The sequence below is a fragment of the Phodopus roborovskii genome, unplaced genomic scaffold (assembly GCF_943737965.1).
Source record: "Phodopus roborovskii unplaced genomic scaffold, PHOROB, whole genome shotgun sequence".
Classification (NCBI taxonomy): Eukaryota; Metazoa; Chordata; class Mammalia; order Rodentia; family Cricetidae; genus Phodopus; species Phodopus roborovskii.
Window position 1 is genome coordinate 30,229,766 of NW_026126418.1, and position 14,944 is coordinate 30,244,709.

At 34.2% G+C, this 14,944-nt stretch overlaps 1 protein-coding gene across 2 annotated transcripts in view; it reads left to right on the forward strand.

Annotated features, from left to right (window-relative positions):
• Window positions 1–14,944, forward strand: part of Lnpk (lunapark, ER junction formation factor) — a 51,281-nt gene that overhangs the window by 15,281 nt on the left and 21,056 nt on the right. For both annotated transcript variants that reach the window (XM_051184455.1, XM_051184454.1), the window contains exons 5-8: window positions 1,859–1,917; window positions 6,420–6,460; window positions 9,384–9,467; window positions 9,548–9,599. In XM_051184455.1, the coding sequence (XP_051040412.1) occupies window positions 1,859–1,917; window positions 6,420–6,460; window positions 9,384–9,467; window positions 9,548–9,599 (236 nt within the window). The remainder of the gene's footprint in view (window positions 1–1,858; window positions 1,918–6,419; window positions 6,461–9,383; window positions 9,468–9,547; window positions 9,600–14,944) is intronic.

The window sequence follows — 14,944 nt, forward strand, 5'->3', positions numbered from 1 at the left end:
GACTTAAGATCAAACCCAATACCTCATGCATTTTAGGTAAATAGTTTATAACTGAACTGCATTGAGCTCTAGTTCGTTCATTTTAAAGTGAACAACTTAGAGCTTATCCATACTGACACCTTCTCCAACAAGGCCAACCTAATCCCTTCCAAGTAGCTTTACCAACTAGGGACCAAGTATTCAAACATTTGAGCTATGGAGACCATTCTCATTCACACCCCCACACACACTTTTCATGCTTCCTAAGTGCTGGATGTCTCCTGTGTTTAGTTAGAAGTCTGGCAAACACAAGTCACTACTTTCTGAAGTAAATTCAGTCTATTGGCCAGCCTATTGCTGGCCTTCTCTTCCTTACTCCTTCCCTCCCTCCTTCCTTTCCTTTTCTCCACAAAAAACACACAGGTATAGAGGTCAGAGAGCAACTTGAAGAAATTGATTCTCTCCTTCTGCCATGTGGGAACCAGAGGGCTATACTCAAGTCCTTACACTTGATGGCAAATGCCTTCCCCATCTCAAGGGTTCTATAACAAGTTTGATTTTTTTTTTTGATGAGATGCTGTTTTTCAGTTTTCTTTTTATGAATCTTGTTTTTCTTGTCAAGTTTAAGAATTTCTTGCTTAATTATATGCCCCAGAGATTCAATGTCTTTCTAAGCCTTTTAAAAGAAATATGCTATACTTGGTTGCAATGTATTTTTAATTGATTTTTGTGTAGGGATGAGATGTTGGTTGAAGTCTTTCCAGCCCCCCAGATGCTGCCTGATGGGTGAATTTTTAGAAAAGAGCCATACCTTTAAAAAACATTTTAATAGATCTTTTAAAAGATATACAATATGTACACATGTAAGGAAACATTATCTTATACAATTAATTTGTGGTAATAAAATTAAAAAGATAAGTGACTTTCTCTAGTGTTTCTTTTTGTGGTATTAACATGCACTTTTTATTTTATTTGTCCCTGGTACAGAAGTTGCTGAGTCATTTAAATTGATTTTTAAAAAGACTTTATTTTTATTGAGTGTGAGTGAGTGTGTGTGTGTTTGCATGTGCTTAAGGAGGCCAGAAGAGATTTTGGGTTCCTTGTAGGTGTTTGTGAAGTACCTGATGTGGGTGCTGGGATTGGAACTCTTGTCTTTATCGAGGGTTCAGACAGGAGGCTTACAACAGGCAAGTTGGGGTTGGCTAAAAAGGTCTGATCTGAGGGCCAATGAATTGATACTTACTAGAAAGCATTTTGAGGTTGGAGAGATGGCTCAGTGGTTAAGGCTTGTGCTGTTTTTGCATAGTACTCCTAGTCCTGCCTTCCTTGCTTCCCTATTGGCCAACAGGGCTTTATTCATTAACCAATAACAGAAACATTTACAGAATAACACCACCTATTACTTGAATTCAGTTCCCAGCATCTATGTCAATAGGTGTACTGTTGTACCTTTTTTCTGGCCTCCATGGGCATTATCACACATATGCACATAAAAACATATAGACATATGTACATAAATAGAAATAAAATAAATATTAATAAAAGAAAGCATTCTATATTGTTCTATATTGTTCTTAATGTCTTGGGGGATTCATAGACCCATTAGAAGTTGACAAAAGTAATGGTTTCTCTAGAGAAATATACTCATACATACAAAGGCAGTTTTATAATTCCAGGGGAACCCTCAAAAGACCCATGGAATTTTGGTTGAGAACTTCTCTATTGAAAACTCAGGCAAGCTTCTGGTGTTCCTTGACAGAATATAGTATTTCTTGATTTTCAATATGTAGAGAGAAATACCTAACTCTAATTAGAGTCTGTGGATTCTGATTCACCTCTTGTAATGATGATTTTGTTTTGAATTTTGCTTCCTCTCTAGAATCTGGACCATAAGAATTGTGCTTATTTTCTTCTTTTCCAAGAGAACAGAGAGAAATAGTAAGTTTCTAAGTTCCAAATAATTTTTTATAGATATATGTTAAATAAGCAAACTCATTTTACTGTGTGATATTTTATAAGCCAGTTATGAAATGGTTTATGAGATCATAGTGTGGTATCAGAATTGTTTGCTGTATAATACAACAAAGTTTATATACGTAAGAAATTTCTATTTTTAATGTGTCAATTCTTAGATTTTTTATATAATTTTTTAAAAATAAAGGCAAGTTGTACTTATTAAATTAACCTTTGTGGGAAACAATATTGCTGATTAAAATATAGCATATATTTGTTCTTTTTATTCATTTTATTGTTAAATGTGTATGGGCATTTTACCTGTGTGTTTGTCTGTACTATATGTGTGCCGCTTGGTACCTGTGGATTTTAGGAGAGGCCACTGGTCCCCTGATTAAAGATGGTTATGAGTGTTCTAGGAATTGAACCTGGGACATCTCTCTAGCCTTCTGACTTTTCTTTTAACTATATTACTCTCACCAACCTCATAGCCATTTGGCTTTGTTTTAAGTGAAATATAAATATTCAGAAATCAGCTTCTGTGTATGTTTTACATATGTGCCAAGTTGTTATTTAGTATTTTTTTCTTATTTTACATATTCATTCTCTTTCCCTTCTACCTTCCCATGATCCTCACCAACCCCCCATCCCATCCCCTATCCACTCCCCAGGGATGGTGAGGCCATCCATAAGGGATCATCAAAATCTGTCAAGTCATTTGGGGTAGAGCCTAGGCCCTCCCCCATGTCTCTAGGCTAAGGGAGTATACCTCCGTGGGGAATGTGCTCCCAAAGTCCGTTCATGCACTAGGGATACATCCAGTTTCCACTGCCAGAGGTCCCATAGACTGCCCAGGTCTCCTAACTGAGACCCACATCCAGGCAAGTTTTAAAAGTTTTCAGGTCTTACAAAATGTCTTAATCAGTTATGTGTTTGTTTATTGAAGTTTTTTTTTTCATGCAGTATATTCTGTTTACTTTTTTCCCTCCCTGAACTTCTCCCAGATCCTCCCCACTTCCACACTACACCAACCCCACACTCCTTTTCTCTCTCTCTTTAGAAAAGAAATAGGCAATTAAAAAACAACCTGAGTAAGAAAAGCCAAAACAAAGAAAAATCACAAGAAACACATATACATACATTCAGATACATGCAAAAAACAAAATCCATAAAAACACAAAATTAAAAATCATATAAGCAAAAACCCATTAAGACCAAAAAAAATGTGTTCAAACAAAGCAAATAGGAGACATAAAGACTGGAAAAATACCTTTGAGTTAATTTTGTGTTGGCCAGATAGCAGTAGGTATGGGACCTGCCCTTAAGTGTGGTTAACATGCCCAATGAGATACCATTGGAGAAAACTAAGTTTTCCTTTGCAAGAGGATGTCATTTGCAGATAACTTTTTGGCTAGGGATGAGAGATTATATCCACTTGTACCTTCCAGCACTGGAACCATGTCTGGCTTGAATCTGTGCATGCTACACAAGTCTCTGTGAGTTTCTGTATTCATCCATCCTGTTCTGTCTGGAAGATACTGTTTCCTTAGTGTCACTCATCCCCTCTGGCTCTTACATTCTTTCCACTGCCTCTTCCTCATAGCTCTCTGATCACTGAGGGAAGGAGTTTGATGAAGACATCCTATTTAGGACTGTTCCAAATTCTCTCACTTTCTGAGTATTGTCTAGTTGTGAGTCTCTGTGTTAGTTCCCATCTACTACAAGAGAAAGCTTCTCTAATGATGGTTGAGTGAGGTAATGATCTATGGGTATGGGAGAATGTTATTAGGAGCCATTTTATTGTTATGGTGGTTCTCAACCTTCCTAATGCTGTGACCCCCTTAGTACTGTTCCTCATGTTGTGGTGAACCCTAAACATAAAATTATTTTTATTGCTACTTCATAATTGTAATTTTGCTTCTGTTATGAGTTGTAATGTAAATATCTGATATGCAGGATATCTGATATGTGACCCTGTGAAAGGCTCATTTGACTGCTAAAGGAGTTGGGACCCACAAGTTGAAAACCACTGTTTTAGCAGAACAATAGTATTTGGTTTTCTCCTAGGTCCATGGCATCTCAGGGTTTTGGCCCCCTGGGCAGTGTCAGACATGAGTTCCATCCTGTGGAGTGGGCCTTAAATCCAAGCAGAGAACAATTGGTTACTCCCACAACTTTTGTGCCATGATTGTACCAGCATGTTATGTAGACAGGTCACCATGTAGAATGCAGGGTTTGTAGCTGGATTGGTGTAGAGTGTCTTTCAGTACCTTGAGCACTAGTCTTTACTAGGGGTGAAGGCTCTAGCTAAGCATCAGTTTGACTTCTCTATGTTCAATACATTCATCTTAAACTAACTTTCCATTTTCTTTTCTTGTTTTTTTTCCCCATGTTCAAAGTTTAGTATTTTGAACTCTTGTATACATATAATCCTACTTAAACAGTTATCAACGCATGGTCTATCTTAATTTGATTTTTGCTTTCACCTTCACTGTTTATGTTATTTTGAAGTATATCTTTTAATAGAGTAATAAGAGTGTAATGTACTTACCATACTGAGAAATATTAACATAAAATATAAAAATATTAAATTCCCAGTAGTTTAAGAAGTGCTACTTTCTCTAAAAATACTTTCTTTGATTCAGTATATAAATAAGATTGTACAGATAGATGGCCTTTAAAATAGCCTCCTTGCATATGACCTCACTTCTCTCTGGTTTAGGATATGTGGTCTAGCCCAAATAACCACTTATTTTCAGTTACCTGTGATTTTTTTTTATCCCCATACTTTTCCTTATCCTAATTTATTTGGCATACCCTATCCTATTTAAATATAATTACATGCTTAATCTTCGACAAACACTTTTTGAATATACATTTTTTTACTTAAAAAGTTTTATTTTATACACACACACACACACCTGCCTGTATGTATTTATATGCCACATATATGTAGTACAAGTGTACTGGAGGCTAGAAGAGGGCATTGGATCATTGTAACTGGAGTTACAGTGGTTGTGAATTATCCAGTATGGGTGTTTGGAATCAAACTCTAGTCCAGTGTAAGAGCAGCAAGTGTTCTGCAACTGCTGAGCCATCTCTTCAGGTCCTTAAATACACTAAACTTAAATCTGGTTATCAAATCCAATGTGTATTGATAATTGTTATATAGTACTATTATTATTCCCTGGTAAATTTAGTCTTTTCTTAAAAAAACTACATTATCTATTTATTGTATTTGTGTGTAGGCACATGGTGTGTATATGTGCCATACTGTACTTATGGAGGCCACAGAACAACTTGTGAAAGTTACTTATTCTTATAATTATTTCTACAGAAAAACTGCAAACTTAATACATTTGTAAAGGGATTCCTTTTTTGCTAAGGTTTTATTTAATGTGCGTGTGTTTTGCCTGCATGTATGTGCAGCACTAGTGCCTGGTGCCTGTGGAGGTTAGAAGGAGGGTGTCAGATCCCCTGGAACTGGAATTATGGATAGTGGTGAGCTATCATGTGGGTGCTGGGAAGTGAATCTGGGTCATCTGCAAGAGCAAAAGTGCCCTTAATCTCTGAGCCATCTCTGCAACCCCACTTTTATTTTTCTAAAATTATTTATTTTTATTTAAAATTGTATTGTTTTTGGGACAGAGTTTCATTATATAGCTCTGGCACCTAGAAATCTTGTGTAGTCCAGGCTGGCCTTGAACTGACAGAAATCTGTCTCTGCCTCTCCCTAGGATTAAAAGTGTACATTACCATGCCTGGCTCAAGGGATATCTTTGAAATGATTCTTCATGTTCCATTATCCCCACTTAAATATGCTTGCAAATTTTAGAAATCTTTGATTTTGATAAGCTACTGATATCCCTTTGTAAATTTCTTCTCACATATAATGATTTTCAAAAGTTAGTTATTAAAATAAGTAACATACTTCTCGTAAACAAAATATTTTTTACTAGTATATAAAAGGAGATTTGGTATTTACAAATTAATGTGAGTGGAATGTTGAAAACAAACTAAAAGTGTTGTTTCTGAAAATACTAAGAATTTTGTCTAGGGGCTGGAGAGATGGTTTAGCTATTAGGAGCACTGGCTGCTCTTCCAGAGGACCCAGGTTCAATTCCCAGCACCCACATGACAGGTCATAACTGACTGTAACTCCATTTACAAGGGATCTGACACCCTCACGCAGACATGCATGCAGGCAAAACACCAATGCACATAAAGTAAAAATAATACATTATTAAAAAGTTTGTCTGTATAAAGTCCATTTAAATTTTTCCTGAATCTTGAAATATATAATACAGGAAGACTATGAAATATATGGGTTAACATTAAGATAATTTTTGTTTCTACAATAGGTGATAAATTTAGAGAAATCATAAACATTTTCTTGTTTCCTTCATGTATATTATTTATAATGATTGAGTCTCATATCTAAGCAACTTAATATTTGATTTGGCTTTGATTTATATCTTGTTTTCTAGATGAAGCATTGGATGATTTAAAATCCCAGAAGAAAAAGATAGTAAGTTAATTTTTATTTAAAGTTAATTTATATAAATAAGTTAAGAACTGGATAATTAATGTTTATATATTATACCTTAGTGACTCTCCAAGGAACACTTTAGAAAGTATTTTAATGTTGAAATTACTATGAATTTTTTTAGTTTAATAATAATATACAGGAAAAAGTTGGTTAGGTATGTGAAGTTTTGAGATTGAGAATTTATGTTAACTGAAAGCTGAGACGTAAGCAGATAATTCATATTGAACTAAATGAGGCAGAGAGGGTATGAAGGTGAATACCCAGATTGTTTATTAGAGCCCCAAATGGGGGAAATGTATACTTGTGTTAATTCTTATGTTTCCTTAGTACCATGAGACAGATGGGGGGAGTGAAATATTAATATTAGTTGTGAGAGACAAATTCAACAGAAAAGACTGAAACAAGAGGGAATACGATTTTTCACAGCATCTTTTAGTTAACCCCAGCAATGGTGAGCACATGGGTCCCTGTTGTGAGGCCAATTAGTGAATGCTTTGGGTGTTTGGGAAGAGTTCTAGAGTGAGAAAAAGGGCTGGGCTGCTCAGAGGTCGGCATGTGAAAGTCTGTATACGTGAGTGGATCTTGAGGTTTGTCTTAGCGGCTTCACACATTTTCTAGTATTAAAGTGTGGAAATGGTGGTGATTGCTGACAGTATGATGTTTTGTAGAAGCTAATAAAATGAAATTTAGTTAAGTGTTCAAGTATATATGGTGTGTTTAATGTATTTTTGTCTAGTGTCTAATAAGTTGTGTTCATTTTCTGTTGCTGTGACAAATAACTGCAGTATTCAACTGAATCTGATGACAATGTACTTTGGTTCCTGGCCTTAAAGATTTCAGCCCTTGATCACTTGCCCGTGGTAGAACAGTACCTCATGATGGGTGCATATTGTATGAAAATGATTTTAAGTAAAAATTAAAAAATTTAAAGGGGAATGGGTTTGTACCTATTAGTGCTTTACAAATTGTTTAAGATAAATGGAACACAGACATATAAATGAATACTTAAGGCTGACTGATCTACTAGGAATTGCAGTTGTTGAAATAGCATTTTGACTTTGAGTTCTCGTTAAACATTACAGCTGTATCTGGTCTTTTTGAACTTTTAAAACATTTTTATCTTTTGGAAACTTTGACTGCATATATTCATTATACTGTCGTACATACGGACATATGCTTGCAAGCATGTATTGTGTATTGAGCCAATTCTCATATCTCCCTGCTCTCCCCATTCCCATTAGTCCCCTTTGTTTCCATAGACAGCTTCACTTTTTCTTCATGTCATGTATGTATACATGGTTTTGTGTGTGTGTAAAATCTAATAACCACATAGTGGCTAATAGCCAAGACTGGATTAATTTTCTTAATATACCAGTCTTTGTAAACCCAGCAGTAGGTTTCATCTGTATCTATGCCGGCCAAATTAGTAGTTTCTTGCCACATTGACCATTTATATTTCATTATTTATCCTGAAATAAAACTCTAAATTTAATTTGTAGGCCACAAAGAAATATTTTAAGTGCTCTCACTTAACCATATTCATCTTAGTGACTTTTTCATTGTGCCAGTGTAGAGCATTTCTATTACCACCGAGAGTTCTGTTGTGTAACAGTTCTAAAAGTTATTAGTTATTCCATGATGACATTGATTTGGGGATGTATTCCATGATATTCTTTCTCTTCCTCATCCCTAATTTTTCACTAGTTCAAAATGAATTTTATATCATAAAATTCAACTTGCTTGAGAATTTATTATAGTTTTGAAATAATTAGTCAACTATTTTAGTTTTACTAAATTGAGAATTATAAATTATCTAAGGACTTAGCTTGTTAAATGTTGAATATTTAACGGGGGATCTATTAGCTTCTATTGTGGTGTATTTCTTTTAAAACTACATTTTAACTAAGTAAAACAAGTGTCCTTGGAATGAACATGATATATGATTATAAGTGGTCATTAGTCACTGAGAAGGAAAATGTCCTGTTCCATCTTTTTCCCAGAGCATTTCATATTAAACCTTAGTTATTTGTCATAATTGACTGTCTTATACTGCATTTCAACTTTTTCTGCTGAAATATGTTGCCAGTGGTTACTTTTAATATTGAACCCCCCTGTATTAGGTTATAAAGTGGCGTGAGAGCATTGTAAATAAAGTGCTATAGCAATGAAGTCCTTTAATTACAGTCCCTAACGTGAGCATAAATCTTAGTAAAAATTTTACTTAAATTTTGTGTTTGGTCTTTCTTCTAAAGCTGTTTGAATCTAAGTAAAAAAAGACCGAGGGGGAGGATGCTAGCTTTTTGAGTCACTTGAGCAAATTCCATGCTGTTCTCCCAGTTAGTGAGTTTTCACTGCATTTGCAGCAAGCTAATTGCTTCTGCTAATAAATAATCTAAAATCGATGCTGACAGCACTTAATTGGCACAGAGATTTTATTTTGTAAAGCTCTTGGCTAACGACCTTCTTAAATTAATAGCATTAAGTGCTATGAGGAAATAAATCTGAGGAATTGCCTGTCATTTGCTTGTCATGTCTAATAACTTCCAATAATGATGGCTGATAGATTTTTGCACATTCCATTATTGAAGTTGGTGCATGTAATTATTCTCCTCATTATATGTAAACAATTAACGATATTTGGTATTTCATTGCAGTAAAGCTGCTAAAATACAAGCAGTGTATTAGAGGTTAGAAACTATTTTATGAGCTTAGTTTTTAATTATTTGATTATAGGTAATCTTTCTATTTAGATATATTTGCTGAATATAAGTACAAATAGAAGAGGATGACTTTATTTTTCTTAATTCCAAGATTGATACTTTAATGCTTTTTGAGTAAGATTTATAAAAATAAGTAGTATATATTTCAAAATATAATAATTTATGGAAATTTTTGTTTGTAGCTTGAAGAAGTCATGGAAAAAGAAACTTATAAGACAGCTAAGTTAATTCTGGAAAGATTTGATCCAGACTCAAAGAAAGCAAAGGTAAAATTGTGACACTACTGTTTTATCATTACAACTTATACTTAGGGACTGTATAATTTAAACTTTATTGTAATTGACAGGAGTTTGAGCCGCCATCTGCTGGAGCAGCTGTAACTGCAAAACCAGGACAAGGTAAATAACTTTGTAGAAACTGCTGCTGCTGTTGGAAAGATCCATATTTATACAAGTGAGTTCACAAGTGTGTGTTGGTGATGTGTAAAAAGTTAAATACTTTTATGTTAATTTTTACTTGGTAATCTGACATGACATATACGGTAAATAACAATAATTTTGTTTTTATTTTATGGGGATATATTGATAGGTTTGAATATTGAATATTTATTGAGATTAAAATATATAATTGGGTCGAAGCTTGAAATTTATTTTAACATATATTTTAAGAACTTTTTCCCATGCAAATAATAATCTTTGGAATATCTGTTATTAATATCTTTTCATTTTAATGATTTCTGGTTGGAGAATGAAGAGTTTTGTGAGGGTTAAAGTTTGTTCTAAAATAACACACTTAATTTAAAAAGTAAAACAATTTAAAACTGAAAAAGAATTGAATATGTATGAAAAATTTTAATATAGTTTATATAGAAATATATAGAAAGAAAAATTTCTTATAACAACAGTTTTGAGTTGTGTTACCTACCATACCGTCATCACCATTATTTACTATATAAAATCTCAAGTAATTTTATTTTTATTGTGAATTGTTTAAATTCAGTTTATTATTATTGTGCATGATGTGTGTATGTGTGTGAGTGGGGAATGTGTGCCAGGGCTTTCGTGCAGAGGTCAGAGGGTGACTATGGAGTTGACTCAGTCCTTCCACTTCTGTTAGTTTAGGCATAATCCTCCCACTTCTACGTGGGTCACAGGGACTGAACTCAGGTTCTCGGGCATATGGGCTAAGTGCCTTCACTGATTGATATAAAATATCTCCTAAAGTGGAATGTGAAAATATTTTGAGCTTGCATTAGTTCTTTATTTTTTGTATTTTTTTCACTAGAATCTGATTAAATTTTTTTAAGATTTGTGGCATTGAAGAACATAAAATACATAGAAAACTGTAACTCTTATCCTTGCAGGATTGAAGCTGGTTTTAAAGTTACAATACCATTTATACGTTTGAGAAGGGAATCTTATAAATCTTATAAATATCCACATGAACTGTGAAGATTAAACGAGTCACATTTTTAGGTTTTCTAATTGGTATTACTGTGTGAGAAGAATTCACTTTATAACTAGGATTTTTGGTTAGAGAAATATTATCTTGTTCTTTTCTTTATTTTTTTCTCACTGCTTTTTTGGTAAAAGTAAAAGTTCACATGTGATTAAAGTTACATATATGTGTTTCTATGGCAATTCCCATATCCATAATCAGTATTAAGTTTTTCTATCATTTAAAAATTTGTTAAGCGACCATAGAAAAGTTTTGTTATATGTAAAACATTTTTATGTATATACATTTGAGAAGTACTGAATTCATAGAAGTAGAGAGTAAAATTGTTGCTTCCAGATATAGAGTGGTAATGGGAGCAATAGGGAGATATTGGTTAAAGAATAGAGAGTTTTTGTTATGTAGATAGTATAACACCTAGACAGCTAATGTACAGTATACTGACTATAGTTAATAATGCTGTATTGGTTACTTGAAATTTGCAAAGAGTGGATTTTATATGTTCTCTCCACATACAGCAAAACTGGTATGATGGATATGGCTAATATAGGAATCATTTAACAATGTGTAAGAAATTCTTTGCATAAGTAGTAACACTAGTAAATATGTTTTTTAGTGTGGTATTTTACAGAAAACTGTGACTATTACTTTCCTAGGTATTTTAGTATTTAAAGTAAGTTATTTTAAATTTTAAATGTTTCCTAGAAACTTTTGAGACCCAAATAAGATTTTTCTTCTGACACCATATCATAATTTTAGAAAAGCTGCTACTAATTTCATTTGCTTTGGATACTTGTACTGCTTTTGGATAGTCTTAGAGTGAATTAATATTTAGCTATATTGTGGTCAGTCATTTAGAAAATGTATTTCAAGAGCAGGCAAGCTGACTCTGTGGGTACAGGCATTTGCTGCCAAGTGTGATGACTTACTTGAGTTCTACCCCCAGGGTCCACATGTAGGACTCCTGCAAGTTGTCCTCTGACATCCACATGTGAACCATGCCACACAGGCACACACTGCTCTCCCTCTAGTTAATAAAGACATTTACTTAAAATGTATGAATACTTACAGGCACATACCTTGGAGAATAAAGAGATGAGGGTATCATTTTTAAACTTGAACAACATTTATAACTCTCTCTCACTCTCTCTCTGTGTCCTCTTGTATGAACAGTTACACATTCATGTGTTTGCAAATGCGTGTGGGTGGAGTGGGTGGAGGATGGGGACACCCTCATGCTGTCACTTCAGGTGCTGTTTGCTTTCTTGTTGAGGAAGAGTCTTTCATTTCACTATAGCTCTCCAAGCAGGCTAAGGTGTCTAGCTCTGGCTCACAACCTAGAGACTGCATGTCTCTGCTTCCCCATACTGGCTTACAAGGGGAAACTCAGGTCTGGGCTTTAATTTTTTTGGGTTCTGGGGACTGAACTCGGGTCCTGCTACTTGCATGACAAACATTTTATGATTGAGTCATTTTCCCAGTCCCATCTCCCTCAAAAACTTAAAAATTTAAATAAAAAATAAATATTTCTTCCTAGAAGATCTTACTCTTTTTGGCATGTGATTGCTGTTTTGATTTTTTCTTAACATTTAAAAAGTTAAATTATGTTATAATTTTATCCTACCTTTTCAGAATTACATCTTAGTTCTGTTTAATCTTATTCAGTATCTTTTAGTTTCATATATGTGTTTACTGGAGACAGGGTCTCACTCTGTAGCCCAGACTAATCTGGAACTGTTGCGGCTGTCCTGCCACAGACTCCTGAGTGCTGGGATTGCAGGTGTGTGTCACCTTTCTAGCTTCCTGTGGTTTTCTATAGGTGACGGTCAAATAGTCATTGATTTTATGTTTGTGTTCTGAGTTTGATTAACAAAATGTGAGGTAAAGTACTAAATATGTATATTGCATTCAGATATGTCCCTTGAAAACAAATCTGCTCTCCAAAAGGATTTTGGAGGGTCTATTTTGCTAGCTCTCTTATAAATTGCTGAACTGCAAAAACTAATGCATGTATAATAGATACCTTTATTTTATGTAACTGTGTTATTAGTGATATTTACTATACTTAGACTGATTACAAATTTTGAGGATAATATTGTTTGATTTGCCTAGGGTTCATGTTAAAAGAAATATCATGCTTACTGGATGATTAACCCATCTTCCCTGACATTCTCTTTCAGTTGCAAGTAGATTTCAGTATTTTTTTAAAGAACAGCTTTGATTTATAGACAAATGTCAGACAGTGTAGAGTTCCTGTTTGTTTTTGTACCAAGTTTCTCCTGTTACCATAATGAGAAGGTATGTGTGTAGCCACGTGGTATGTACATGTTGTTGACTGAAGGCTGTTCTGTACCCTTGTATGTTCTATGACAACATTTGTGTTCTGTGTTATGTTGGTTGTCTTTTCTCAGACTGCTTTTAACTGGAATGGTTTTTGGACTTTTCTTTATTTTTGATGACTTTGAAAGATCGTTCTCTAACATTTTTTTGGTAAGGAAATTTTAGAGTATTTAATCTTAAAAATAAGTGGTTATCATTTGATATGAAGGAATAAGCATATTAAGTAGGGATCTGTGTGTATACACATTGAATAGAACCATTTGCTGCTTAGATTCTTGTATTATCATGGACTAGAAGATGGAAAGATTTTTGTCTTATTCTATTAAAAAGCAATAAAGCTTGGACAGAAATATAAAATGAAATTTGCCACAGTATAAACTTCTGAGTACTCTCTATATCATATAGAAATATAAGTATTTGGGAATGATGAAAAATTAAATTTCTCTGAAGATTTTAATTATACAGAACTATGTTTTTCAAGGACTAAACTTTTTCATTTTTGAGATCTTGAAGTTCAGGACTATATTTAATTCTAATATACTGTCCTAGGGTTACTATTACTAAGATGAAATAGCATTGTACATTGGCGAGAAATGGGTTTATTTTCATTTGGCTTATACTTCCACATCTCTATTTATCATCAAAGGAATTCGGACAGGAGCTCAAACAAGGTCAGAACCTGGATGCAGGAGTTGATGCAGAGGCCATGGAGGGGTGCTATTTCTGACTTGCCCCTCATGGCTTGCTCAGACTGCTTTCTTATAGAACTCAGCCCAGGGGTAGCACCATCCACAATGGTCTGGGACCTCCATTGATCACCAATTAAGAAAATACTGTACAGGTTTGCCCATAACCTGATTGTATGGAGGCATTTTCTCAATTAGGTTTTTTCCTCTAAAATGACTTTAGCTTGTGTTAAGTTGTCATAAAACTATCCAGAATATGTACTAATGCCTACCTTTCTTTCAACAAGTGTTTACTGAGTGTCTGCTTGCTACAAGAGATTTTAGGCATACAATAATGGACAAGAATCACAAATTCTTTCTGTTTTCCAAGTTGTAAAGGGTTAGACAATAAGTTAGAATTAGGTAGAGTAAAATAAAGGATGATGAGTAGGAAGTACCTACAAGGGAGGGCAGATTGTAGTTTTACTAAGCAGAGTTGCTAGGGAAGATCTTGATAAGATTTTCTTTAACTCCTATTCTAGTGTTGAAGCAAAAAATCCAGGAGAGTTTGGAGCCCAGACCATAAGTGAGGAGGATGTTTCTAGGTAGTGATCATTTGTGATAAATGCTGCTGTCAAGATTAGTGTTAAAAACTGATCATTTATTTTAGATATCAGTATTGAGGTTCTTGGTAACTTTGAAAAGAACATTTTGATAGAGGGATAGGGCAATCATAAAGGGTGGGAGTGGAGAAGTTATAGACAATGGAAAGAGACAGCTCCTTTGAGTAAAATAGTATAGAAATGTATGGCTGAAGAGAGGGAAGCATTTTGAGTAAACAGCCCAGCATATTGCATCAAATAAACATAAAAGAAATGCTGAGGAGACATTGAAATAAGTGATGACAATAGAGAAAAAGAAGATAGTTAGTTGAATATTGTCCATGAATAGGCAAGAGGAGATGTGATCTAGTTTATAAGTAGAAAGGGTTGGCTTTTGATAAGAGTTGGTGACAGTTCTGCCCTAGAGACAAAGGTAGATATAGATGGGGAGTGGGAATTGTCTTTTGATTGTATTAAGGTAAGGTCTCACACTGTAACCTATGGTGGTTTTGAACATGGTAATCCTCTTGATTCATCCTTTGGGAATATAGGCATATACCACTATGCTTGTCTTCTGTATCTTGTTTTTTATATTTGGGGGAGATATAGTTGGGGTTTGAAGAACAGATATGAAATAATTCTTTTATTTATTTATTTTATATAACCAAGTCCATTGAAATG